Source organism: Ixodes scapularis, unplaced genomic scaffold (genome assembly GCF_016920785.2).
Source record: "Ixodes scapularis isolate PalLabHiFi unplaced genomic scaffold, ASM1692078v2 PGA_scaffold10__122_contigs__length_95168666, whole genome shotgun sequence".
Taxonomy (NCBI): domain Eukaryota; kingdom Metazoa; phylum Arthropoda; class Arachnida; order Ixodida; family Ixodidae; genus Ixodes; species Ixodes scapularis.
This window is the reverse complement of record NW_024609836.1, coordinates 56,357,445-56,382,794: the sequence shown is the minus strand read 5'-3', so window position 1 is coordinate 56,382,794 and position 25,350 is coordinate 56,357,445. Positions and strand designations below refer to the sequence as shown.

Genomic DNA, 25,350 nt, shown 5'->3' with positions numbered 1-25,350 from the left:
GCGCCGAATATGCGAGGCAGAGGTACCTTTATAACACAGTATGTTTTTAAAACTACACCCCCCCCCCCCCCTTTTTTTTTCTTTTATACAAAATGTTTTGCATTCCTGAGAAATTGCGTCCTCCTTTTGGGTGTGTTAATTCGACAAATATATTTGTCACTTGGTAACAGTAACCCTCAATTGCTTTTATTTTGCCCCCCGTGAAGTTCAAAGGGTCATAAAACGACATCAGGTTGGAATGTTCATGACTTTGCAGAGGCGTACGTACGGGTTCAAGTCTGGCCCAAGTAGACTCGTACAGACCGTCACTGATACGGAAGCTTCTTTGTCGCGGTGAAATTGCGATGATAAAATGAGACTATTTCTTTCAGTCTTGCCTTTCAAAAAAGATTGATGACGTAATTGTGGGATCGAAACCACCCACCTGACGACACTCGAGCACGGCTCATAGATTGGACACGAGAACTGCGTGAGCACTGGACTTCGGCTCGTAACACTCAATGCCTCGGCGGACACTTGGGTAGTGACTCGTGTCCAACCACTACGGTGATGAGAACAGCCGTACTCTAACAATGCCTGGAGCTCACCACGCGTCTTCTTCTTTTCCAACCCCAGCTACGGGGTATGATTAACGTCGGTGGCATATGATAGGCACCAGACCACGTGGCCGCTTCTGGCTCCGAGTTGAGAGAATGAACGATGCTCATATTCCTCTATTTTTTTTTAGCAACTACCATTGCCTAGAAAGAAGAGCTAAAGCAACTTAAATTCGTTATTAACGTTGGGGAGTGGCTCTAAGTAGTATTTAGAGAAGGTAGAAATATCATTTCACGGTTACTTTAAACAAAATACAGAGGTGGTTGAAACTTGGGGAATAACTTGAGAGCGAAGCTCGTGCGACACTTTGAGCGGTTGCTAACGTTCGGCTGTCCCTCTGAAGCCACTATGATCTTTTTTTTTTCTCCAGGTATTCCTCCCGTACACAGATGTAGTTCTATGTAACGTCATAGTAATAAATCAGATTTAGTCATTTTAATGCTTCTATCCTCGGGAAGATCTTTCCGAGGCCGTTCAGCAACAACGAAAACAAGTTTGGGTGCCTCAGTGATGTAAAATAGACCTATAAACCTGTTGCTATATTACCCAAGCATCAAGGAGAATGCAGGGATTGGTGTTCCACGCGCCGCACGTGCTGGCCTCAGCAGTAGCAACTTTTCGAAAGCAAAAACCTAAAACAAATGGCATCTTGCACATCTTGCAGGTGCGTTCGTCAATGCTTTATTTTGGTTATTTACTTCGAATCTTTTTCTACGGGGAAGGCGTGCGCGTGTGGCACGTGGAACAACAATCCCTGCATTCTCCTTGATGCTAGGGTAATATAGCAAATGGTATAGACGATTGCAAGCTGGGCGACTGGCCGCCGCCATGTCTCTGCTCGAGCAGGCACGCCCGTGCGATTACGAGCTTGCCAAAGCTACGTTCACCCGCGCGTTGCACGCGCTTGCACGCATGGGGCACCATTTGTGGCGCCATGCTTGCAATTGTCTATATGACCCAAGCATCAAGGAGAACGCGGGGATTGGTGTTCCACACGCCGCACGTGCTGGCCTCAGCAGTGCCACGGCCGGACCGCAAGCGCGCGCTAAGAGAAAGAAAGGAAGCGCTTCCAGTCCGGCCGTGGCAGCGCTAACTTTTCTAACGCAAATACCTGCAACAAATGGTATCTTGCACGTTCGTTCGTCAAAGCTTTATTTTTGTTATTTGCTTCGAAGCTTTTATACGGCGAAGGCGTGCACGTGTGGCGAGTGGAACACCGATCCCTGCATTCTTCTTGATGCTTGGATAATATAGCAATAGGCATATTGGTCGTGCAAAGTTTTTGTACTTTCAGTAAATACCGTTAAAAAATAATCTCTCACTTTATTACTTGCAAAAACATCTATTAGTTTTTCGCTCTGCGCCATAGCAGATGCAGAAAAACGAAAGGAAAGAAACAGCTGTTCCCTCCTCAATTCGCAATTAGACGAAGCGGCCACCAGATCTGACACTAATTAATAATTATAAACCGCCAGTGTTCATCATCGTCTTGCGCTGGGGGTTTGTAAAGCAAAGAATTTGGGCTGGGCTTCAGATATTGTTAGAGTTGGGATATTATCATCTTTAATTGAATAACAACCGTTACCAGAATATTTGGTGATGCTGATTGTCATAAACCCGAGCACTCGACTCGGGGTTATGAAAATCGCTCACCTAACGGTGTCACATGACTCTCGGTAGAAATCGTGATATCATGTTACGCCGCGATGTCAACAAGGTTAATATATCTAGTGACTTCCTCAAATTAAGTCGATTTGACTCAGTGAATCACGTGACGTCACGGGGTCACGTGGCATTACTTGACAGCAAGTTTTGACATCATGACATCACGTGACAACGCGACACATGATTAATCGTAGGGCTAATGCAAAAGCGCCACGAAAACCTACAAGTGATCACACATTGCAATTCTGTATATGTCGATTTGATTAATACATACAAATTCACCTGGCAGTTTTGTATTCCCGAATATTCATTCTGTAATACTAACAAAAAAGCAAAAAAAAAAAAAAATTACCTTGAACCGTTTTGAACCGGTTACCGTTATATTTTTTTCGCGTTCGGTTCCGGTTCAGTTCCAAGATGGCGGCAAAGATTTCGGTTCGGTTCAGTTCCGGTTCGGCTAAAAATAACGGTTCGGTTCCGGTTTTCGGTTCGGTTCGTTCCCGGTTCGACACCCTGCTCTTAACTCGTTAAAGCAATGGAATCGGGGACATCTATGTTAGAACAAGGTTAAGGTAAAGTTTGTAACCACTTCGAAATTGCGCTTCTGACTTGGGTGAAAAATATAACACGTAGTATAAAGATGCGCAAAATACTAGCCGAAATTGTCCTATGAATTCTCGTAAATCACATCTAAGAGTGAAAGGTACGGATACATGCACAAGCTTTAGACAAAACTAAACTAGCCAGTGTGATCCTGCTAAACATAAGTAAATTAAACAGAAAAAAATATCAGCCTTTATTTTCTACTATTATGCCAAATCTTCCTTGTGTTTTTGTGGATTGTAAAGTATATAGTAAAGTGTAGTAAAACATTTTCAATTTTTTTTTTTCAAAATTAATATACGCATCGCTGAACGCACGGCCTCCTTCCAGATGTAGCGCTAGCGATCAGGAACAAATTCAAAAGGTTCGAAGCTTCTAAATATCTTATTTTTGATTAAGATTATATACATTAACCATTTTTGAAAATTTTATTGGAAAACTTACGGCCGGCCAAGCCCTCTAATACATGGGGGTAAATAGCGCCAGCAACCAAACACGGGCCGCATATTTCGATTTCAGCTGGCAAAAAAAAAAAGAAAAAAAAAAAAAGAAAGATGTTTGCACTTGTTTAATAAGAAAAAGGGCAGTTTTAAATCTTCGGCACCTGGTTCAAACCTCTAGCGCAACATTTATGCAGAGAGTGAGCGTCCCGCGAAGCGCAGTTTAATTTTACAGTAAAATAACGAAGTTAATTTTTTTTCTGGGACGTGCTGTACTTTTCTGGATCTCTAATTTATCTTGATAAAGACAAGTTGCAGTCATGTCGGGGACGTGAAGCTCATCCAAAACTCGCAATCCTCTGCCATAAGCTTTTTTTTTTATATATATATATAGATGTAAGAAGATCTGCTGGGGCATTGTCGTCAGTTGGGTATTCTTAATACTCGAATCATCAAGCGTCATACCTGTTTCGTGTGTTGGCTTATGGGCTGCCTTCTAAAAAAAGAAAAAAAAAAGAAAGAGGAAACAGACTTGGTATAGTTTACATAAGAATATCGTTTTCTTTTGTTTTCAGCTTTCCTTAATATATTGAACGTTTCGGAAAGATCTTGTGAGTATTACACGTTTCTTTCTACCTATAGTATATTTAAGTCTTCTTTAAAATTCTCCAAGTTAATATCTAAGTAAACAGAGTCTATTTTGTCTTCATCTCAATGCGAAATCTTTAATAAAATTGCTTGGATTAACGTATTCACTTCAGCGTGTATTACCCTTTTTGTTTCATATCGGTATCTACATTTAAATAGTATTACATGAGATAATGCATAGAATATAAAAGAAACAACCTTGTACACATTGTATCCCTAGTTAGATTAAAAAGCTAATAATAAATATTCGCCGGAAAACGTGACCTGGGCGTGTGAATTCAGTGGCCCTCATAAAACACAAAAGCAAGTAAACCAAGGACACAGTATGAAGTCCAATGCACACCACCTCTTATTAAAGCGACGTCGTTTTGTTTAGATTTTAGACCTTTTCATAAGCATTTTTCATGATCTCAAGAGTGTGATCTTCTTAAATCAAACTAAAATTACGTTAGGTATTGCATGATGAGCATAAGAAACAACGCAAAAAACACAAACAATTATTAATTGGCAGAAAGGTGGACTAGGTTAAACCAGAAAACAATCATGCACTTGTAGGGGGCAGTAAACATTCTAATATCTGTCCGCTCATTGATTTTTTTATCTCTTAATATTTAATAGTTTCAAAACATATTTTGGTGCACTATTCGCACATCATTTTTAAAATGAAGAGATTATCATCTTTTAAAATAACAGAAAAAAGCTCGTTATAAATTTTTGAAGAAAATTTATTATCGCGCCATAATAACACCTACCCAAGGTTAATGTGGGCTTGCGTACTGAATACATCCTTTTCGTAGTTGAGCTTTTAAGTACCCGAAGACCCTTGCCTCCATCGAGGCAAGAGTCTTCGAGGTTTTTACAGTTCTTTGAGCGTAATATGCCCTTCTTCGTCTTATACTTATCCTTTTGGATCATTAAAAACTGATATTGTCTCCTCAAACAGCTCCATCAAGAAGAGAGGTTGGCCTATACTTTATAGTGGATTCTAATGTCAAACCGGCATTTGGCCTCTCTGTTGGAAAATACGTGAACGCTCTTTTCGGATCAGTAAGTAAACCTCAATTACTACTAGCATTGCTTATTTTAGTGTTTCATCGATATATATATATACACATATCTATGCAATTATTTTCGTCGCAATGCGGTGTCCACTGATATTTGAATATAAAACTGCTTGATTAAATTGCAGCGCTTCCGAAGAAGAAATGCCTGCAAAATGCTAGCTCTAGATTATACCTAGTTTGAATAAAAAATCACTTTTTTTGCAGCTCGTAACCGGAGAGGATCATTATGAGGATTCTCTCTCCCTCAAGGGCGTATATATGACTCGGGTATATAGGAGAGAGATGGGGGGGGGGGGGGGGGGGGCACGTCATTGACACGTGTAACGTTAGCTCGCAAAAGTTCCGATGTAAGGCGAAAGGCGGGCATTCTTTTACCGGTAAATTGAGCGGGCAAGCTTTTTTTTTTCCCTGCTAAATGAAGTGGGCAATTTAATTCATACCCTCAACGGAGTCGGACTCTCGGTCACGTGGGCTTGACAGTAGCCAAGTAATTTTCTACGGTTTTCTACGGTTTTCGGACGGTTTATTGTTTTACGTTTCGGCCGGAGTCCGGCCTTCGCCAGGAAGGCCAGAAGGCAGGAAGGCCTGACGGAGGCTGGACTCCATCCGAGACGTCGAAGAATAAACCTTCCGTTGTTGCTGTTTTCACCAAGGGTTTTCTTACCTTTTCAGTCATATATAGGATGACCCAAATAACCAGGCTCGGTCTAAAATGGACCGTAAAATTCGACGCTTCTACGTAGAAATCTAAACCTTTTGTCGGAGGTGAATTTCACATGTCTGTATTCTCTTGTAAAATTAGAAAGTGTAGTTTCCTTTCTGTAAGAAATAGGGCCAAGGAACTTGCCTGGGTCAACGGCGGGCGGCGACGCAGACGACCTGGACGAGTTACGGGGTGTATTTGGCGCTCGTATTAGTAGATGGCGCTACCTCCTTGTTCCAGCTTGCTTTTAAAGAAATATCGGAAGTGCCCGCGTCGACCGTGGTCTATTAATACAAATATACCCTTTTGAATTCTACCTTTGGCTTTAAAATATATGCAGACAATGATAGCAGAACTTCAAGTCACAAAAATAAAGGAAAACGCGGTTGCATAACGACGGCGCTGACGGCGCTCTTGCTGCCGGCAGATTTCGTCTGTGTGTCGTCTGCTTTCTTTCGCTAGTCCGCTGCAGCCTCCGACGCTGCTCCCGACACCTTTTTGTCATGGTTGGTGGGAAGACAGCCACAATGCGTCACTTTGGATGCTACTTAGACCGCACTTTTGAGAGACGGGAGGCTACCAAAGCGAACTCCAAATAAACAGCAAATAATGGCTCTGTAAAGAGCCTGTCAGCAGAAGCCCACGGTTTTCAAGGTTGTCGAAGGCGATGGTGATATGTGCAAAATTGTTAGATATATGCTCTTCAGTCAACATGTCCACCTCGAATTAAGAGGCAGTTGTGCAGTCTTCGCTCATAATCCCTGAAGGCTGCCTCCCGCATGTTGTCCGTGGTCGCCTCACAACCGGATAGAATCCGCTCTTTTAGTTCCGTCATCGTGCGCACGCGAACTGTGTAGACCTGGGCTTTTACGAAACCCCAAACAAAGAAACCACAAATTCTCAGGTCAGGGGATTATGAGGGCCAGAACATTTCGGTGATTTTCGACTCATCCAGTTGCCGGGAACGGTCCTGTCAAGCTAGCTGTCACTGTTGTGGCTAGTGCGGGGGCGCTTCCTCTTGCTGGAAGATGCGCAGCCCCCTTTAAATGTGCAAAGCTTCCCGCTCCGGCAAGACGTCCTGTTGGAGCATGCGAAGGTAGGCGTCGCCGGTGACCATGCCCTCAAAGAAGAATGGACCGACAACACCTTTTCTTCAAAGTCCACACCATACTACGACCTTTGGTGACTGGACAGCCTTTATAATGATTCAGGGAGGGTTTGTCTCGGACCAGCAGCGGGTGTTCTGCTTCTTGACGTGCGCGTCCAGATGGAAAATAGCTTCATCCGTGAAAAGCAGAAACGGAAGGCGGCTCCTGTTTGTGGGGATGCGCCCAATTTCGTCCAAAAAGAACTGCTTTCGCCGTTCATAGTCATCTGGCTGCAGCTCGAACAGGACATGTGGCTAGAACGGATACATTTGTTTGATGATCTACCTCCTGACAAACATTTTACTGATACCAAGTTGTCTTGGGACTTGTCGCACGGACAGCCATGGGTTCAATGCAAATACCCCAAGCACGGCGTGACGCTTGACCTGCTGCGGCGACCTCTCTTCAACTACTCACAACCTGGTCTGCACAGTTTTCTCTGTGTTGAATCGGTGTACCCAGTGCATGACGGTCCGATGGGTGGGTGGACGCCTATGATAAGTGGCTCGAAACTTCGAGCTCACTTGCCTCATACTCACGGTTTCTGTAAACCAAAGGACTACCTGTGCCCTCTCTTGGACAGTCAGGTGACGCATTGTGGCTGTTTTCCCACCAACCGCGACAAAAGAGGTCTCGGGAGCAGCGTCGGAGGATGCAACCGACCAGCGAAAGGAAACAGACGGCACTTTGACGAAATCCGTCGGCAGCAAGAGCACCGTCAGCGCCGTCGTTATGCAACTTCGTTTTCTCTTATTTTTGTCACTTGAAAGTTTGCTCTTATTCTCTGCATTTATTTTTAAGCCAACGGTAGATTACAAAAAGATTATGTTCGTAATAATAGACCACGGTTGACGCGATAATTTTCAATATTTCTTTAAAAGCAAGCGGGAAGAAGGAGGTAAAGCCATCTATCAATACGAGTGCCAGACACACCCCGGAACTCGACTTGGTCGTCTGCGTTGCCGCCCGCCATTGCCCGAGGCAAGTTTCTTGGCCCTATTTCTTACAGAAAGGGAGGAAGCTGCGTTTTCTGGTTTTACAAGAAAAACCTAACGTGTGAAATACACCTTTGACGAAAAGTTTAGATTGCTACGTGCCGGCGTCGAGTTTTAAGGTCCCTTTTAGAACACGCCTGGTGACTTGGGTTACCCTATACATATATATGGTGTCCCAAGTCCCCAGGCTCGATCTAAAATGGACCGTAAAAATCGAAGCCTGCACGTAGCAATCGAAACTTTTCGTTAAAAGTGTATTTCACAGGTCGGTTTTTTTTTGCAAAATCACAAACCGTAGCTATCTTTCTGTGAGAAATAGGGTCAAGGAACATATATGGGTCAACGGCTTATGGCTACGCAAACCACCCAGTCGATTAGCGAGGCGGGTTTAGCGCTCGATTTGATAGATGGCGCTACCTCCTTATTGAGACTGGTTGCGACCATTGTGGCTTATTAAAATGGACATAATCTTTTTGTAATGTACCTTCGGTAAAAAAGTAAACGGGGACAATGAAAGCGAGACTTAAACAAGAAAGGAAACGCGATTGCATAACGACGGCGCATTTGCTGCCAACATATTTCGTCTGCGTGTCGTCTGCTTTCTCTCGCTGGTCGGAAAGACCTTCAGACTCTGTTCCCAACGCCATTTATCAATACGCGCGCCAAACGTACCCGCCACTCGACTCGGTCGTCTGCGTCGCCGTCCGCCTTTGACCCTGGCAAGTTTTTTCTCCCTATGTTTTACAGAAAGGGAGGTAGGCTTTGTGATTTAACAACAAAAAAAGACATAAAATACACCCTTCACGAAAGGTTTAGATTGCTAGGTGCAGGCGTCGTTTTTCACGGTCCATTTTAGATCGAGTCTGGTGACTTGGGACACCCTATATATATTGGGTGTCCCAAGTCACCAGGCTCGATCTAATATGGACCGTAAAAATCGACGCCTGCACGTAACAATCTAAACTTTTCTTGACATGTGTATTTCGCAGGTCGGTTTTTTTCTTGTAAAATTACAAAGCGTAGCTCTCGTTCTGTAAAAAATAGGGCCAAGAAACTTGCCAGGGTCAACGGCGGGCGGCGACGCAGACGACCAATTCGATTAGCGGGGCGGGTATGGCGCTCGTATTGATAGATGGCGCTACCTTCTTATCGAGACTCCTCGCGACAACCGTGGTTTATTAAAATAAACTTAATCTTTTTGTAATCTATCTTTCGTTAAAAAATGAATGCGGACAATAAATGCAAAACTCAAAGGAAAAAAAAAGCGTTTGCATAATGACGGCGCTTTTCCTGACAACGGATTTCGTCTGCGTGTCATCTGCTTTCTTTCGATATGGATATGGATATGGATATGGTGGCTTAACCCTTTGTATCGGGCGATCACAGTTTTAACAAAACTGGATCTAGCCAAAAAGAAAAAAAAAAAACAAACCTAAATTTGATTGCCATTGCCCCCCACCCTCCTCACAGTTTTCCCCCACCAGTCCTCCAGTCTTCGCTTTGCGATTTCAACCACCCCGAGGCCGCCGACATCCCCCCGCAGACTGCGCTGGCCACCATGGTCTCGACTTCCCACCTCATTGATGCACGTCGTTTGCGTCGTCTGCCCCTGCCCTGTCGATGGTGTCGGTCCCAAGTCCAACCTTTTCAGACCCAGTGCAACCGCATAATCCACCAGATCTGGTGGCATCAGCGGTCTCAGCTCTCGGCACTCCATTATGATATGTTCAGCTGTCTCCTCCTGCTGGCCACATAGCTGGCATGTACCGTCCATCCCCGGCGTGTACTTGGACCTCAGGTGGCGTGTCCTCAACACTCCACTTCGTGCCTCGCACAGCAGCCCACTGCCCCTCGAGTTGTCGACGAAATCCACGCCCACAATGCTCTTTTTTTCCGCACCGTAGACGGCGAGGGACGGCCGCGCGCCTACCGCGGCGACCCATCTGGTCGTTTCTGTCTCCTTCACGCGTTCCCGCACCTGTTTCGCCGTCCCCGGAGATTCGACCTCGCACAGCAGCACCCGTGGCACGTCATATCGCTCCGTGAGCTTGTTCACTCTCCTTACCCACCGGGTGTTGATGCTTCGAAGGTGGATGTACTTGAACACCTGGCGAGCCCATCGTTGTTCCGGCAAAGTGCAAAGCCGCCGCTCGAAAATCAGTTTGCTGCTGGCCTCACGGGCCTCAAAGCAGGACCAACCCATGTCGCCCTGGACGTACTCACTGGTGGTGTTTCGGTGTGTTCCCAGCGCCAGGCGACCCACCTCTCGCTGCCTCACTTCCAGATGTTCTCGTGTACGTGCCGACAGGCACAGTACGGCATTGGCAAAGGTCAAACCCGGCACCGCCACCATTTTCCAGAGTGCCCGCACCGTCTCGTATCGGCTGAAGCTCCAGATTCCCCTGCATCCCAGGTAGCCCTTGCGTTTGTTCGCCGTGGTCCGCAGCTCGGCCTCATGTTGTTCGAGGTACTTTTGTCCCGACTGCAGCGTCACTCCCAGGTACTTATATTCGGTCCTCCACTCTATCTCTTGGCCCTGGATGTTCACTCTCTGCGACAGCTGCGTAGAGGCATCCTCTGTTTCCTGTTGCTCCACCCCCGCCCCAAGGGCTCCAGACTTGCTGGGGTTGAACGTTAGCCCCAGGGTGGTTCCCTCTTTTCCACAGATGTCCAGTAATTCCTGAAGTTCCTCCAAGGACCCCGCCATAAGTACCACGTCATCTGCATAAATCAAGGCAGGGATCCTCTGATCCACTTGCCTCCCCTCTTCACCGTAGCACATCCTGAAACCCAAGCGACTGTCCTCCAGTGCTCTCTCCAGTCCTGCAATGTACAACATAAACAGAAGTGGTGAAAGCGGGCACCCCTGTCTTAGTCCTTTTGTGGCCTTTATGGGCTCAGTGAACTCTGCCCCCCACTGAACCACTACGCTGTTGTCGCTGGTCGGCTACACCCAACGCTGGCTACCCTTCAGACACTGCCCCCGACGCCATCTATTAATACGCGCGCCAAACGCCACCCGCCACTCGACTCGCTAGTCTGCGTCGCCGTCTGCCGTTGACCCTGGCAAGTTTTTTAGCCCTATATTTTACAGAAAGGGAGCTACGCTTTTTAAATTTACAAAAAAAAAAAAACGGCCTGTGAAATACACCTTTGACGAAAGGTTCAGATTGCTAGTGCAGGCGTCAATTTTTACGGTCCATTTTTGATCGAGCCTGGTGATTTGAAACACCCCATATATATGCGCGCGCGCGTGTGTGTGTGTGTGTGTGTGTCTGTGTGTTGCCGTGCGTGACCGGCTAGGTCTTCCATAACGCGAAACCTGTGAAGTCGGCTCTCTGTTCTAAAGCTTTGCGCGATTGCTTCGAAGACATTGCGATGAAAGACATCGCTCGCGCAAACGTCAAGCACTTCGTGCTTGACGTTTGCGCGAGCGATGTTTTTAGCCACGAGAAGGGACGACAGCTAGGCGACGTCTTTGTGCAACCGACTTGCTGGTCGGGCGTGTCGTACCGGATGAATATCAATTCGTTTGATAGGTCCCAAAGTTCTCTTTCGAGGGAAGCAGAATTCGCCGGTACCGTGAACGATAGTTCTGAAGTAGAGGTCCCACGCCCGTCGTCCGCTGCCATCTGCGAGTCCCACGACACGCGAAACGACGCCATGTTGACAATTATGCAGTGAACCCACAGAATGCATCCGGTTGTCTGTGCAACCTTTTTTTTTTTTTCAATCAACGTATTTGCAGCTTTTTGGAAACCACAAAAAATGGGTTTCATTTTTTTTTTTCTGTTTCTAGTATTGAATGTGTGCCTTCGATAACCCATGAACTTTGATTAAATTTGGTAGTCACGTCTAAACCTTAGAAAACGGCCCGTGACAACGGAAAAGAGAGTGAGCGCGACTCAAACCGGCCAGTTGTCGATCGGAGGTTTTCGCGCGGAAAGAAACGAAATTTCGAGCCTCAAATTCTGTTTTCGGTAGTTGGGCTTTCATATGGCACGTACTACTAAACACCTAGGCGAGCATAAATACCCTGCCAGTGTCCCTTTAAGACCTCAGTGACACTTAACTGCACTGCGGGATGCCAGTGTAACCAGGGTATAAGAAATGTGAACTCGACTGTAATTACTTCGTCATTTTCACTGTAACGTTTATGGTTTGTTACATTTTAGGTTTGGAATTACATGCAGCACCAGAAAAACAACGTCCCCTGGTTGAACCTCGTAGGAATTCATGAGGTTTGTAAAATACCACATAATGAACGCGGATACTTGAATTATTCGCGTTAGCACGAAGTCAGTTATCCACTCTACCGCACTATTCCGCTGCACAATTTGAGCCTTTGATATTTGAAAAAGTGTCGGCAGTTGACGACAGGGAAAAAAGGAAGCAACTGTATTTTTACTTGGGTGCTTTACATACAAAACATTTCTTTATTGCAGTCTCACGTGACGTGCTCCCGGCTTGATTTCTTGCCGGACGTCATGTTGATCAAGTCTGACTTTATGCAATTGTCTGCTGGGAGGGAGATATTTTTTAGCACTTTATTTTTTTTTTCTTGTGATCTACTGCGTCTGCCGTAGTGGTCGGCGACAAAAAGCAAGATTGTCTGGTACCCTACATGCCGGCAGCCGACAAGTCGACCCGTCGCGACTAAAGCGACCCAGTTATAGTCCGTTTAAACCCAAGAATGGAGGTCGAGGGTAAGACGGGCCGAGGAGGAGGAAGCAGACGGAAGGAGGTTTCCCCCTCTCGTCTCCAGCACTCTGTCTGCTTCCTCCTCCCCAGCCAGTCTTACCCTCGCCCTACCTTCTTGAGTTGCAACGGACTATAGATGCCAACTGTACCAACGCTGGCCTTAGATTCACCGTAAAGGTGAATCTAAGCGGAGCAGAGTAAGGCAACGGTCTCCCGATTTCTGACCCCAAGTATCGCGGGAAAGGCGACCGTGGGACGACATGAGGCGGCGTTTCAACGCGCTGCTATCCCCAGTCGTCGTGCCGTCTGCTTGTACAGACGGCCGCCTTAAAACATCCCTTGCGTATAATAAAAAGAACGCAATTACGCGTGTCTAAATGGAACCCACAACATCGGAAGCACGATGTCGGAAGGTTCAATAAGCTTGCTGTTCGCCAGACTTCAGTGTAAGGTTTACATTTCGCGACCATAGAGTGAAAAATGTGTCGCGCTTGAAACCCGGCGCTCCGCAAGCGGATGATTTCCTCGCAAATGATGCGGTCCAATTTGGCGCATATGACCCTTTCTCCGCCAGTTATGGGTTGGCGACAAAAAGAAAAGAAAGGCGATACTTTGAATCCGCCATTTAGTAACTCTAAATTGACCGGGACGTCTCCGAAAAACTGAAATTACAGTAAGGGCCGGTTGCACCAACGCCGCTTAGCGCAAAGCGGGGCTTAGCCGGGAACCTAAGCTAAGTTTGGGTTTCGTTCGGTTGCTCGAAAATCGCTTATCGCTAAACCTAGCATTAAACTACGCTTATGGTAAGCGCTCAACATTGGGCGCTTTGCTTTCGGTTGTTTCTTAATCCTGGATTTAAAACATGGCGGCTGGTTTGTGGTGGTCGACGCGGTGGACGAAATTGGTTGTACAAAGCGTTTTAGGCTACATCAGCGTGAGAGTCTCGACAGAATGACCTTCGATTGTGACAAGGATACAAAATAGTTTCGCGTGAAGTGTTGATCGACCCTTATTTTCAAGTTGGCTGTTCACTCCCAGTGCTTGTTAGCCTTAATTGAACAATTACGGAGCGGTGGGGCTCACGGCTCTCTTCCCGTTGGTTATTCTGCCAACGAGCTTATTGGTATGTATACTTACTGATTTTCGGATAACTGTAACGTATTGTTATTTACCACCTTGTTTATTTCTACTTGCAGAGCATATCCTTCAATCCGATCAGCGCGTTGAATAGTGGCAGTACATGATATCGGCGATCAGCTGATTGTCGACACTTATGCCGTTAACATCAGATTGCGGTGCTTTTAAATAATAAAACAGCGAAAATTCAAGTTCTTTCGTTTTCTGAGTTTCGAGATAATCATCAGAGAATTTTCCTTGTTTCGCGAGTGGAATCTTGGCTTTACAAAACTTTATCGTTCCATAACCGTAACTTTTCCGGTGATCGCGCTTTTTAGGAATATTTTGCTTTATATCTTTCATTCGTGGCGACGACAAATCGTAACGGCTAAAATGCGAGATTCGTTCAGTGCTGTTTTGGGACAGGCTGAACGAATATTAATTTATTGCTGATATGCTTATTGGACACATTCATATCAGTTGGCCTTATGTTGCATATCAGTTCTTATATGCTGCGTATCAGATTTTGGGTATTTGATATCAGTTTCATATATCGCATATCAGTTTTTTGATATTTCCTATCAGTTTCATATGTCGCATATCAGTTTTTGGATATTTCATATCAGTTCTTATATAGATTCATATAATTTTTTTAGTAGGGAAGTTCCATACGTGTAAAAGAAACCCGTTTCCGTTACAGTTAAAATTTTGGGACGTATCATTACATATACGTTGCATTTGCATCTTGCTCATTACCATATTTGCTTATACTGAGGAAAGTTTCCTTTCTTCTTATCTATCCCATCAAATGGGAGCATACGAATTTGAATGCCGTGATGGAAGCGCAGTAGGAGAAGAAAACAAGCGGAAGCAGGGTTTCAGTTTTTGATTTATTCACCTTTAAAAATCTCAGCTTTTAACCATACTCATGTTTGTGGTGGGCGATTCAAACGAGAGAAATGTTCTGTTACACCACATTCCACGAGCGTTTTACAACAACCTCACACGTTTCAACCTAACAAAGTCCCTTGTTCGAACTTTACAACTGTTGCTACTCATTGTTGCTGTCCGCAAACGATCAAGTGAAGAAAAGGGTAGGTCTTGAACACTACAAGTCCTTCTTCCTGACGGTTGGATTGGTTGTTCAGTTTGAAGGTGGGGGACACGGGTAGAAGGAATGAAAGTTATTTTTATTTTTCGATGCACGTGCGCAACAGAAAAATACGTGGAGGACCTTTATATGGGACAAGTAATGTCATTTTCTAGTCAACTATCTGGTATTTGTGACATCAGGTTTCGTATCTCACCGGAGCAAATCAAATAACATTTTGACAGTTTTTGAACTATTTTTTTAACGCGATAAAGCCACCTTGTCCTCGTGCCTTTACCTAAAGGAACAGTGACACCCCCCAAAAAGTTTTTTTCATTATTTGCCTGGCGATTTATTATGGTGTCAGAAAAAACCTCAATCAATATTTTACTACATTGTCACGTATATTTTTAATAAATTCAAAAAGGGCAACCGCCTGAAATCGAAACTGGACTTCGTAGGAAGAAGAATTATAGAGGAGGAGAAAGGTATCAAAATTCACGTGTTTGCGACACTCCCCCCCCCCCCCCCCCAAAAAGAAACAAAAAAAACAACAAAAAACAACAACAACAACAACGCATTTGCAGCTTTTTAGAAGTCACACAAGATGGGTATCATATTTCTTTCCTATTTTTGATATTTTGTGCCTGCCTTCGATGACCTATGACTTTGATTTATTTGGTGGTTGTGTCTAAACCATTAAAAACGGCACGTGGCCACGGAGAAAAGAGTGAGCGCGACTCAAACCGGCCAGTTTTCTATCGGCTGTTTTCGGTCTGAAAGAAAACGAATTGCAAGCCTCGAATTGTGTTCTGGGTATTCGGGCTCTCATATGTAATGTTCAAATTAAAACCTTGTCGAGCATAAATACCTCGTCAGTGTCCCTTTAAGAAGAAATCTGGTTTCAGAAAATGACGTAACCAAATGTCCCAAAGTAAAGGACCCTCAACGTTCATTTTTTGTCAGGGCATCGTGTTTTCGGTATGTACCAATAAAAACCGAATAGTAACCCTTGTCGTTTTTATTGATGTCGGTGAAAACCTAAAAAACTCCGAAGTATATTTTTTTTTTCAATAAGAAAACTCAAGTTTCATGGGAAGAAAATTTTATCGGCAGCTTTATTTTGTGTTGACAAAAAACAAAGCCACAGCTGAACTTTTTAAGAGGCTCATTTTTCGGAGACACCCCGTGTCATTTTTTTTTCTATTTTACACGTGGGCAGTTTTTCGGTGTTTGAGTTAAGCACATTCCCTCTGCTGCATGTAACCGCGCCAGTTTTATCGATAAAAGCCCCGATACACGCGGATTTTATAATCGATACCTTAGAAAACCGACTCTGAGAAAATAAACCTGCCCCGATTCGAGGAGAAATAAAATCTGAAAGGACGGAACTTAGCATATATTAAATGTTTGTGAGCTTCATTTCTCCCGTAATTATTTCGTGTCGCAGCAGAGTTTTTTTTACACTATTTTGTGTTTTTTTTTGTTTTTTTTATGCAACACTCAGTTAGAAGAATCAATGACGGAAAGTTTGCTTGTGAACTCTGTGGAACATAATATGATCATGGAGCAAGAGCGTGGGTTGCTTGTAAATCATGCAATTGATCGCTTCCACAAAGTGTATCAAAGGAAAGATACAACAAAGATACCTCACGCCTATATCGTACTTACAAGGTAAGTAATTTTTGTTTAAACTCATATTGCCGCGCGCCAAGTAGGCAGCGCGGCCGTAGCCTAATGGTTATCGCGCTTGCCTCCCACGCGAAGGGCCAGGGTTTGATTCCTGGCCGCGACTATGCATTTTTGTTAACACTGTAATGTGATGATCTGGTGAAATCAAGAACCGTCTAGCTGATTAGAGGTCAGAATGTTCTACGCGTCGAACCTTCTACGTCGAATGCTCCAGAAGCCAACGTGTGTACAAAAGCGGCTCCGCGGGCAAGCCGGAGCCAGTCTCGCCCCAGCGTTCGACTCTGCTACCACGCCGACTTCGACGCCCGCGACGCTCTATTATTATCTTTTGTACTTTTTTATTTTTGGCACAAGTTCGCCACATTAAACGTTTATTTCCTCCTGTTTATGTATTGTCTTTTTAGTCACCACCCGTGACAATATGTCGTCTAATTGTTATGATCGCAATTGTCTTCAGTGATATTCATTAACTTTGTAAAACCATGCACACTCCCTTGTTTTTCAAAGAAAGAATGGCCTGTGGTGGAGATGCGGAAGCAAATAGTTTTTTCTCTTATGTGTGTCTGTTTTTTTTTAAGCTAAAGTTGGTATTTTAGGAGTGCTGACCTCATTTCGGAATATATACCAGGAGGGGATAGTACATTGTATAGTGCACACGTGGTTAAACAAATGTGGAATCAAATGTCGTACATACGTAATAGTAATATAGAAATTTAACAGCCAAAATTTCTAGGACACCTAAGCACTTATGAGTTGTGAATGCGAAAGCATTGAATGTCCAATTGAACGCCATTGAGTGCTCCTCGCTGGTGACTGGTTGAGACAGCGGCAGGAGTGCGAAGCTCGGCGCGGCGCGTGCTGAAATCAAGTGTCCTCTCAATATCATCGTCGCCCTAGCTGCGGGTACCGCTTGGAGACGTTAGACCTCAAAGCGCAACGTTAGACATAACGTTAGGCCTAACATAAGGCCAGCGCATACCCGTCTCCCTCCCTCCCGGAGCGGCGCCTGTGGTTCGACTGGCTCCAATTAGCAACGATGATGCCTTTGCTATGGAGCCACATGACGCGTCGCAGCCAATACAAATTTAGGTGCCGTTTTTTTTTGCGTTTTGACGATCTCTAATTTAACGTTTATAGTTAACAAAAGGCAACAGTTACGACACTTTTACACTTCAATTCACTGTGCACTACAACCTGATTGAGCCAAGCTGATTGGGGTGCCTTAGGAACTTTCTTAGAGGAAGGGTAGAGTTCCCTAGCAATGGCATACGTGAGAACAGTGAGAGCAATCTTCGTGTGTCTGATTTTGTATTTCTTTCTTCAGCGTCGCACAGAGTTTGCTTTGCGCGATTTCGATACTAAAGACGGCCGGTGTCGAGGCATCCCATCCAGTGTTGCCAATTTAGCGGTTTTCTCGCTAATAATTGCGGTTTTCGCCGCAATTATTACATCTAGCGGATGGGGGGATTTTTAACGTTTTGTTTGTTGTCAGATTATGTTAGAACATGATGAAAAATCACGCACAAATAGACAAGGACGAAAGGGGAAGGAACACAGAACACAGACCGGCGTGTTTTTTCATCGTGTTCAACATTTATCAACTCTACCACTTTAGCACTTTACCACTTGACTACACTTAGGTTAGAACTTAATCGAATTAGGTTTAGCTGTGCGGTAAGTCATTGGATCGTCATTAATGATTTCTCAACTATTCTGAGTAAGAGTAATGCCTGCGACCTCATTTGGATATTACGATCGCGAACATTGAAGCATGCATAGATCCAGTTTGTACGAGACTATATGAAGGCGTCTTCCAGTCCGTCAGTCAAAATGGGGCGATTGAAGTATGCAGAGAAATTAAAAAAGGGGTACTATATAGAATTATGAAAATCGAAGCTGGTTACTAAAAGCTGAAAGCAACATCAGACGAGTTATATGGGTTTACTGAGAAAATAAAACTTTCTCTAAAGCATGAGAATTTGGCCGCTAAAGATCTGAACCATCACCAAACGTTGCACAAAAGAACGGAACAATGGAAGTGTACTCCGGCCGGTGTGGCAAAGCCCATTAAGATGCAATGAACAGCGCATTTTAAATGTAAGCAGTCTGAGTCAAAAAGACGACCCCTTTACAAGTCGAATATTTTAAAATTTTTACTGTCTCCAGGATATTTATTTAAATAAATTGAATTAAGCTGGATTAAAAGAAAAAGAAAAGTATCGAGTTTTTCTGCTCAAAAATAAAAAAAAAATATATATACGAATTTTGAAAAACAGTTAGAAACCTCTAAGTTTTAGGTGCAGAGAAAGGACCTTTCCCTGCACCTGAAATTTAGTGGTTTCTAACTGTTTTTTTAAGTTTGTATTTTTCTTTTTTTTAATTCTTTGAGCAGACAGACTTGATCCTTTCAATACCAGGACTCCCCCTCGTGAGTACGGCCCCGAAGTCTCAGTTCTGTCACTCAGTGAGTCCGAAGTTGGGTTGACGGAGACAAAGTTACATTAGAAGAAAATTTCTCACTCCTTCAGCTGGGAAAGGTGGCGGGAGGAGCATACGTTTTTGGTTTTAGCCTGGTGATAGTCACAGGAATGAATTGGGCTTAGGAGGGTGTTATGCTTTATAAGATTTTAGTGTAGCTGGCGCGAGGCACATACCGTTATAAAGGATACAACCGTTAATATCTTTTCATCCATTCATAGCCTAGAAGAGCGCAACGTATGACGATTGTGAGTATGCACCAGCGATGGGTACCTTTCTTTGAGCACGCCCTGCTACACATTAGGCAGAGGAGTTGCATTCGCTATTTTGGCTTCGTCGGAATAAGTTTAACACGCTTGCAAAATATAAAGCTTATTGTTTTTTTTTTTTCCAGGCATCCCATATACAATCACGAGGGGGTGCAACTTGACGGTGAGTACTCAAATTCTTTTAGATACTTTTATAACGTTTCGATCAAGGTGTACAGTGCTCTCTATTCAAACTGTACAGCCCCGAACAAGTCTTATACAGTCCCTCGCAAACGAGTCTGATACAAGGTCCTCACACTTCACGGTTGCAGTCTACTGACTTCATAAATAAGCATACTTGGTAAATAGGTAGGAGCGTTTATTTTACTTTTTTTTTGCATTAGGAAATGCCCCGGTGAGAGGGTTTAGGGTACAAGAGCGCGGGACAGGGGGCCTCCATTCTTATTTTTGGCCCGGTTGGTGCGACGGCGCCAGAGGATAGATCTGCGGTAGGTTTAGGAGAAAATGTGAAAATAACATTGCAACCACACTCGCGCTCTTGCTTCTTATGCTTATTGCACATTTTCGCTATTGTTCTTATGCTTATTAAAATCACTTATGCACCCGCCACGTTCCGCCACGCTCACCTATTGGAAGAGGGCCGAAATTAAGCTGCAACAGGAAGATTTCCGCAGACTATGTCACCTCGAGAGCGAAAATCGGGGAGGGTTTGAGGCCCAGCTTAAAAAAACTCAAGGACAATATCGCGCAACTGGAAGCAGAGAAATATAAAGGTGCACTGATACGGTGCTCCTGCTGAGAAATACCATTCTTGGTAAATAACCAACCAAACGGGCATTAAGTGCCGATGTAAAATATGTAAAGGGTAGAATAATTGTAGAAACAGAACACGGTGGATTGCTGAGCAGTCGTCCCGATCTCATGGAAAAGGCATTTACTGATTATAATTGCAACCTCTTCGCGTACAAAAGACACGGCAGCGACTTGCAGCTTGCTGATTATCTTGTGGTGAAGCCGCGGCTGAGCGACGAGATAAAGGGGCGGCTGGAAGAGCCGATAAGCGTGGATGAGGTCGAGAGAGCGACTGACGAACGGCCGACAAAAACAATTTCCGGGTCCTGATGGCTTTATTGCAGCTTCTTATGAGAAATACGAGCCTGTCACAAGCAAGCACCTTCACGCAGTAATAAATGAGGCACACGAGACGAAGCAATTACCACCGTCATTTCTCAACACAGATACGGTACCTATTTCCAAGGAGGAGGAGAAATATAAGTTAAAAAATATGAAGAATTATACCCGTGCCACACGGGCAACTCGAATGTTATTGACAACGAATGACATTTGAGCGGACGGTCAATCAGCGCGCGACACTCCGGGCGTAGCGCATTGCACGCGCGACAGATTGCGAGCTGATTTACCGATCACACAAATGTCATTCGTTGTAAATGGCATTCGAGTTACCCGTGTGGCTCGGGTGTTACAGGCCAATAGCATTTGGTAATGTCGACTATGAGGTAATAATGAAAATTTTAGCCCGTCGATTGGAAGACGCCATAAGTGAAATGGTAGGAGACCATCAGACCTGTGGTATTAAAGGAAGGTATATTTCGACAAATGCTCACGTAGCAAGGAGTATACCAGAGCTTTGCGATGAAGATCAAGATCAGAATGCCATGATCTAAATTGATCCAGAGAAGGCGTTTGACCGAGTGCAGCATCAAGTGCTTTACAAAATATTAGAGTATGTACGATAAGATAAACTTTTAATCAGCTTTGTTCAAGTGGGATACACCGGGTGCACTAAACAGCTTATAATGAACGCAAGCCAACCACTCGTATTAGTGTTACCTCTTCAGTTAAACAAGGATGCCATTTATCGCCATTGTCATTTATTTTTTATTTAGAGCCGTTTTGTAGCAATGTAATGCAAACTAGTAAGATTAGTGAGTTCTGCATTCATAATATAGAGGTCAAACTGCTGTCGTATGCAGACGATGTTGGTATATTTTGTAAAGGGTAGTATTGCCGAAGCTGCGCGGGAGGTGAAATTGTACTGTGAACTGACGGGAGTGGCAGTTAACTGGCAGAAGTGTTGTGGCCTCCGGCACGGTGCATGGGCCTCGACACCCGACGTTTTTCAGGACATAAATTTTATGTCCACGCCGCCCAAGTATCCGGGTGTTCCCCTACAACATTACAATAGGTTTAACGCCTATAGTCCGACGGTAGTTAAGGAAATGCACGAGACGGGGCTGGTAAATGGGGATGGTGGGAGATGTCTATCTTTACGCGCCCCACTGTTTGTAATTTTTTTTTAGCAGCTAAATTTTGGTACGTTTTTCATATTTTGGCATGACGCTCGAGTAAACTTGCAAAAGCTACATCGTATCTTTGTTGTGTCCACCTGGCTGATCGGGTGAGAAAGATATATACTATCGCGATAATCTGTTTCGCCGCGTGAGTAAACGTGGGCTGTCATAATCATATCTGTTCATCAAGCAGATATTTTCGCCTTTCATGTTCCTTGGAGACCAAATTAATCATTGTCTTCGAGTTATCATCCAAACAAGACCTCCACAGGAACTGCCTTCTTTTGTTGTTTCCTCGTACTGTCGCCAACTGTGTAGAATTTGTAGTTTGCTGAAGGAAGAGGTAGGCGCGTGTAGATTTTTTCTGTCCGTTCCTTTAGGAAATATTTGTCCACTGTCTCGCGCAAGCGATTATCGCGTGGCAACAATGAAAGTGTCTTCCCCGAACCGGTGCAGCGCTCTATGTTCCCTGCAGGACCAGGACAGGTCATTTTGTGCAGGGTTAAAAAGATGACCATCCAGCCTTCTTTAAAAACATTTTGCTTTCAACTACACGCAAGCACGCTTCCAGTAAAACTTGGCTCGATCAGAAAAATATTTTTGTATCATGGGCTGTTCACTGCATTCCATGCAAAAAGCCTGAAACTCTAGAAGATATATTTTTAGACTGCTGGGATGCCTTTATTTTTTGGGATGTTATTCAGCGAACTCTTAAAAACAGACTTCGTTCTATCGCCACCCGGAATTAGGTTCCTCCCTGTAGAAAAACGGGATGATATCCCTGTTAAACTGGTTATGCTCTTGGGCCTGCATGCCATATGGCAGAGCAGAATGGCTGTGCGGCACGCTGATGCTAAGCGCGCCCTGTACGATCGTATTTTATAGAAAGCGTCCTCCACAGACTGAAATCGGTGCACGCCACGATGGTCTGCCCTCCAGATTCGGTGCCCATTCTTGATGTTTTGGAGAATGTAAAGGAATTTTAAACTTTTATGGGCGCGCACCACTCGTCGTGCATGCGATTTTAACATTGTGATTGTTTTTGTATTTTCTCGTCCAAGCAGACAATAAAAAAACTTAAAGAAAGCACGCCTGTGGCATAATGGTTATCGTTCTTGGCTTCCACGGAAAGGATCCAGGTGCGATGCCTGGGAGAGGACGAGCGCCTTTTTGTTATTTTGGTAAATGTCGCGTTCTGAAATACTCGAGAATTCTGTTGCTTATTCGAGGTCTGAATGTTATACGCGCCGAACCTACTAAGCCGATTGTTCCAGAAGCCCACGCGTTTACATAAGGGGCTCCACGTCATGAGCCGGTGTCAGTCTCGCCCCAGCGCTCGATCCTGCTGTGCTGTCGCCATCGACGCCTGTCAAGCTAGCCTTTCTTCTATTTTTGTTTAGGGCTCAAGTTCGCCCCATTAAACATATAGTTTGCTTCAGTTTTCGTTGCCTCATCAATTGTCATTCGTGACAATATTCACGTCTCTTGCTCGTCACTCACCCTCTCGCGGTGGAAACGGGAAGCGCTCAAGGGACGGTTTCCCGGTTCACCCGCTCAGCGGGCACGGCGGAACCGCTCACCCACATGACTCGCGAACAGTCATTTCTGGATGCAAGCAGCATTCTTCACTGTCCTAACGTAGTGCTGCAGCCGGTATGGAACCGAACCTTACTATAGTCCACTGCCACTCAAGAATGTAGGGCGAGGGAAAGGAAAGCCGGGGAGGAGGAAGCGGGCGGAACGCTGGAGAACAGAGAAGGAAACCTTCTCCTCTGTCTAGCGTTCCGTCTGTTTCCTCCTCCCCGGCCTTCCTTACTTTCGCCCAACCTCTCGAGTTGCAACGCGTATACACGTTGGCAAGTGCGATATCAGGGCGCCGCCATCTTGCCCAGTGGTCCGGCCCTTCCTCCCCCCCCCCCCCCCGAAATGTTCCATTTTTCTGGAACCTCCTCTCCCCCTCAAACAGCATTTTGTCATGGGTGAGCCCCCTCCCCCCTCCCCCCCCCCCCCCCTCCCCGGAAAAAAATCCTGGCTACGTGCCTGTGTGAGACACATCATGAATTAGAAGAGAAACCTAGATTAACATCTGTATCAAAAGTTCGGTCCCAGATAGAAGTCAGTTTCGGTTTCGTTCCAGAATTAAAACGCGCCTCCTGGCGTAAAAAATACGCTAAGCAGCGTTTTTATTTTCAGAATAAAGGGGTGAATTACGAGCCTAACACGCTAGCTTCCTCGTATGAGCGGGAATAATTTGTGTCGCTAAGCGAAGCGAGTAGACGAGACAGGGCTCAGCAACCGGTATACTGGCACGCATGTCTGACCCTCACTATAACCGCCATTTTCGAAAATGAGTGGCGCCACCTATAAGGACAGTTGGAGTCTGGAAGAGAAGTGGGATAGGTTAATAAGTGTTTGTATATGACAAGATATTTATCTCTTTTCGCAAGGCGTAATATTTTGTAACTGTCTATTTTCAGCTTGGGCAAAAATTTGTGCGATCTGTAGATATGACAACTATGTGTTTGTACAAAGTACTGGCTACTTTCAAGAAATCCCCGTTTTATTAAGACATGTGTTGAAAATGTGAGTTGAATATTTGCACTGAATAAACTTTCATTCCGTATAATTAGTAGCAAAGCTCTTGTGGTATAACTTAGAGTAAAGTGCCGCTAAATTACCACGGCTAAATTTAAAAAAAATTACAATAAAATGTCTTACAGGAATCTTAAACGTTATAAGGCAATTAAATTCAAACAATCAAATCAGCGCCAGACTCTACCAATCTTAAATGCTCGCGAAATGATTATTTCAATGTCAAAGTTTCCAATATGACATTTCGTGGATATTGCTGGAAGAGCAGACGGAATTCTAAGTCGTTGATACCCGATAACTTTTCCTAATTAGCATTCAAAGCGAAACCCATTATGTTGTGTTATGACGCCGCAACGCGCCGCTATCGTGCGCCCTGGAAAATATAGATAAGCGCGGCACTCGAGAGAATAGAGAGAATAAAGTGAACCACCGACTGGGTTTCCTCGTTCGCGCTTGTCTGGAACTTTCTAGACGCAGTTTACGAACGAAGTCACGGGATTCAGTCAGGTTTCGAGTTGTTTCGCTTTTACAGCTCGGACACGCATCTTGTCCTTCTAGTCTCTTTTCGCTAAGGGCAGACTGCAGTTTTTTTTTTTTTTTTTTTTTTTTGTGCGGAAAGAGCGGCAGGCAACGCAATCAAGAGCGGAAGGGGATGGCCGCCACTTCGGGAGGCGCGTCTGCAAGACCTGGCCGGACACATCAAATCCCGGCCTTACCGGCAACCCCGGGACGGCAGCACCGGAAAAGGGACTGCCACGCCAGCTCTCCACCCTCGTCGGTCATGTCGGATGCATCTTTCTCCGACGTCGAGTCATGTATGGAAGAAGCGGCGATACCCTTGACCAGTGACAGGCGCGACACCGACGACGGTTTCATCCCCGTAAGGTCCAAGAAAAGTCGGCGAGCCTCAACAAACAGCGGTGACACCGTGGTCTCCTGGGGGTCTCGCACGTCATCTAAAAACGCGGCCAATGGACACAAGGTGCTGTTCCGACCGACAGACAAGACCAGCGTCCGGGCGCTCAGCAGACCTCATTTGAATGCCCTCTTTGGCTCCGTTGCTTCCCAACAAGTCAAGGAGATAAGGGTCAAGGGCAGGAAAAATTTGATAGCAGTCGACGTCCTGACGGAAGAAGCTGTGCCAGCGCTCCTTCAAATTCAAAAGATCTGTGAGACGCCAGTTGACGCACGCGTACCCTGGAGGGTCCGCCACATCGCGGGAGTTGTGCGTGAAGTA

At 44.9% G+C, this 25,350-nt stretch overlaps 1 protein-coding gene across 1 annotated transcript; it reads left to right on the top strand.

Annotated features, from left to right (window-relative positions):
- Positions 1–2,797: 2,797 nt before the first annotated feature.
- On the top strand, positions 2,798–24,108 carry LOC120845955. Its single transcript, XM_040217515.1, has 6 exons — positions 2,798–2,828; positions 4,897–5,000; positions 12,039–12,104; positions 16,278–16,444; positions 19,335–19,372; positions 23,999–24,108. The coding sequence occupies exons 1-6, from the start codon at positions 2,798–2,800 to the stop codon at positions 24,106–24,108; spliced, it is 516 nt and encodes a 171-aa protein (XP_040073449.1).
- Positions 24,109–25,350: the final 1,242 nt, after the last annotated feature.

Excerpts from the sequence above, each read along its gene's own strand:
- LOC120845955 (XM_040217515.1), top strand. The coding sequence starts at position 2,798 with ATGGAATCGGGGACATCTATGTTAGAACAAG. Across the intron at positions 5,001-12,038 it reads TGAACGCTCTTTTCGGATCA|GTTTGGAATTACATGCAGCA; the intron begins GTAAGTAAACCT and ends GTTACATTTTAG. Across the intron at positions 16,445-19,334 it reads GCCTATATCGTACTTACAAG|GCATCCCATATACAATCACG; the intron begins GTAAGTAATTTT and ends TTTTTTTTCCAG.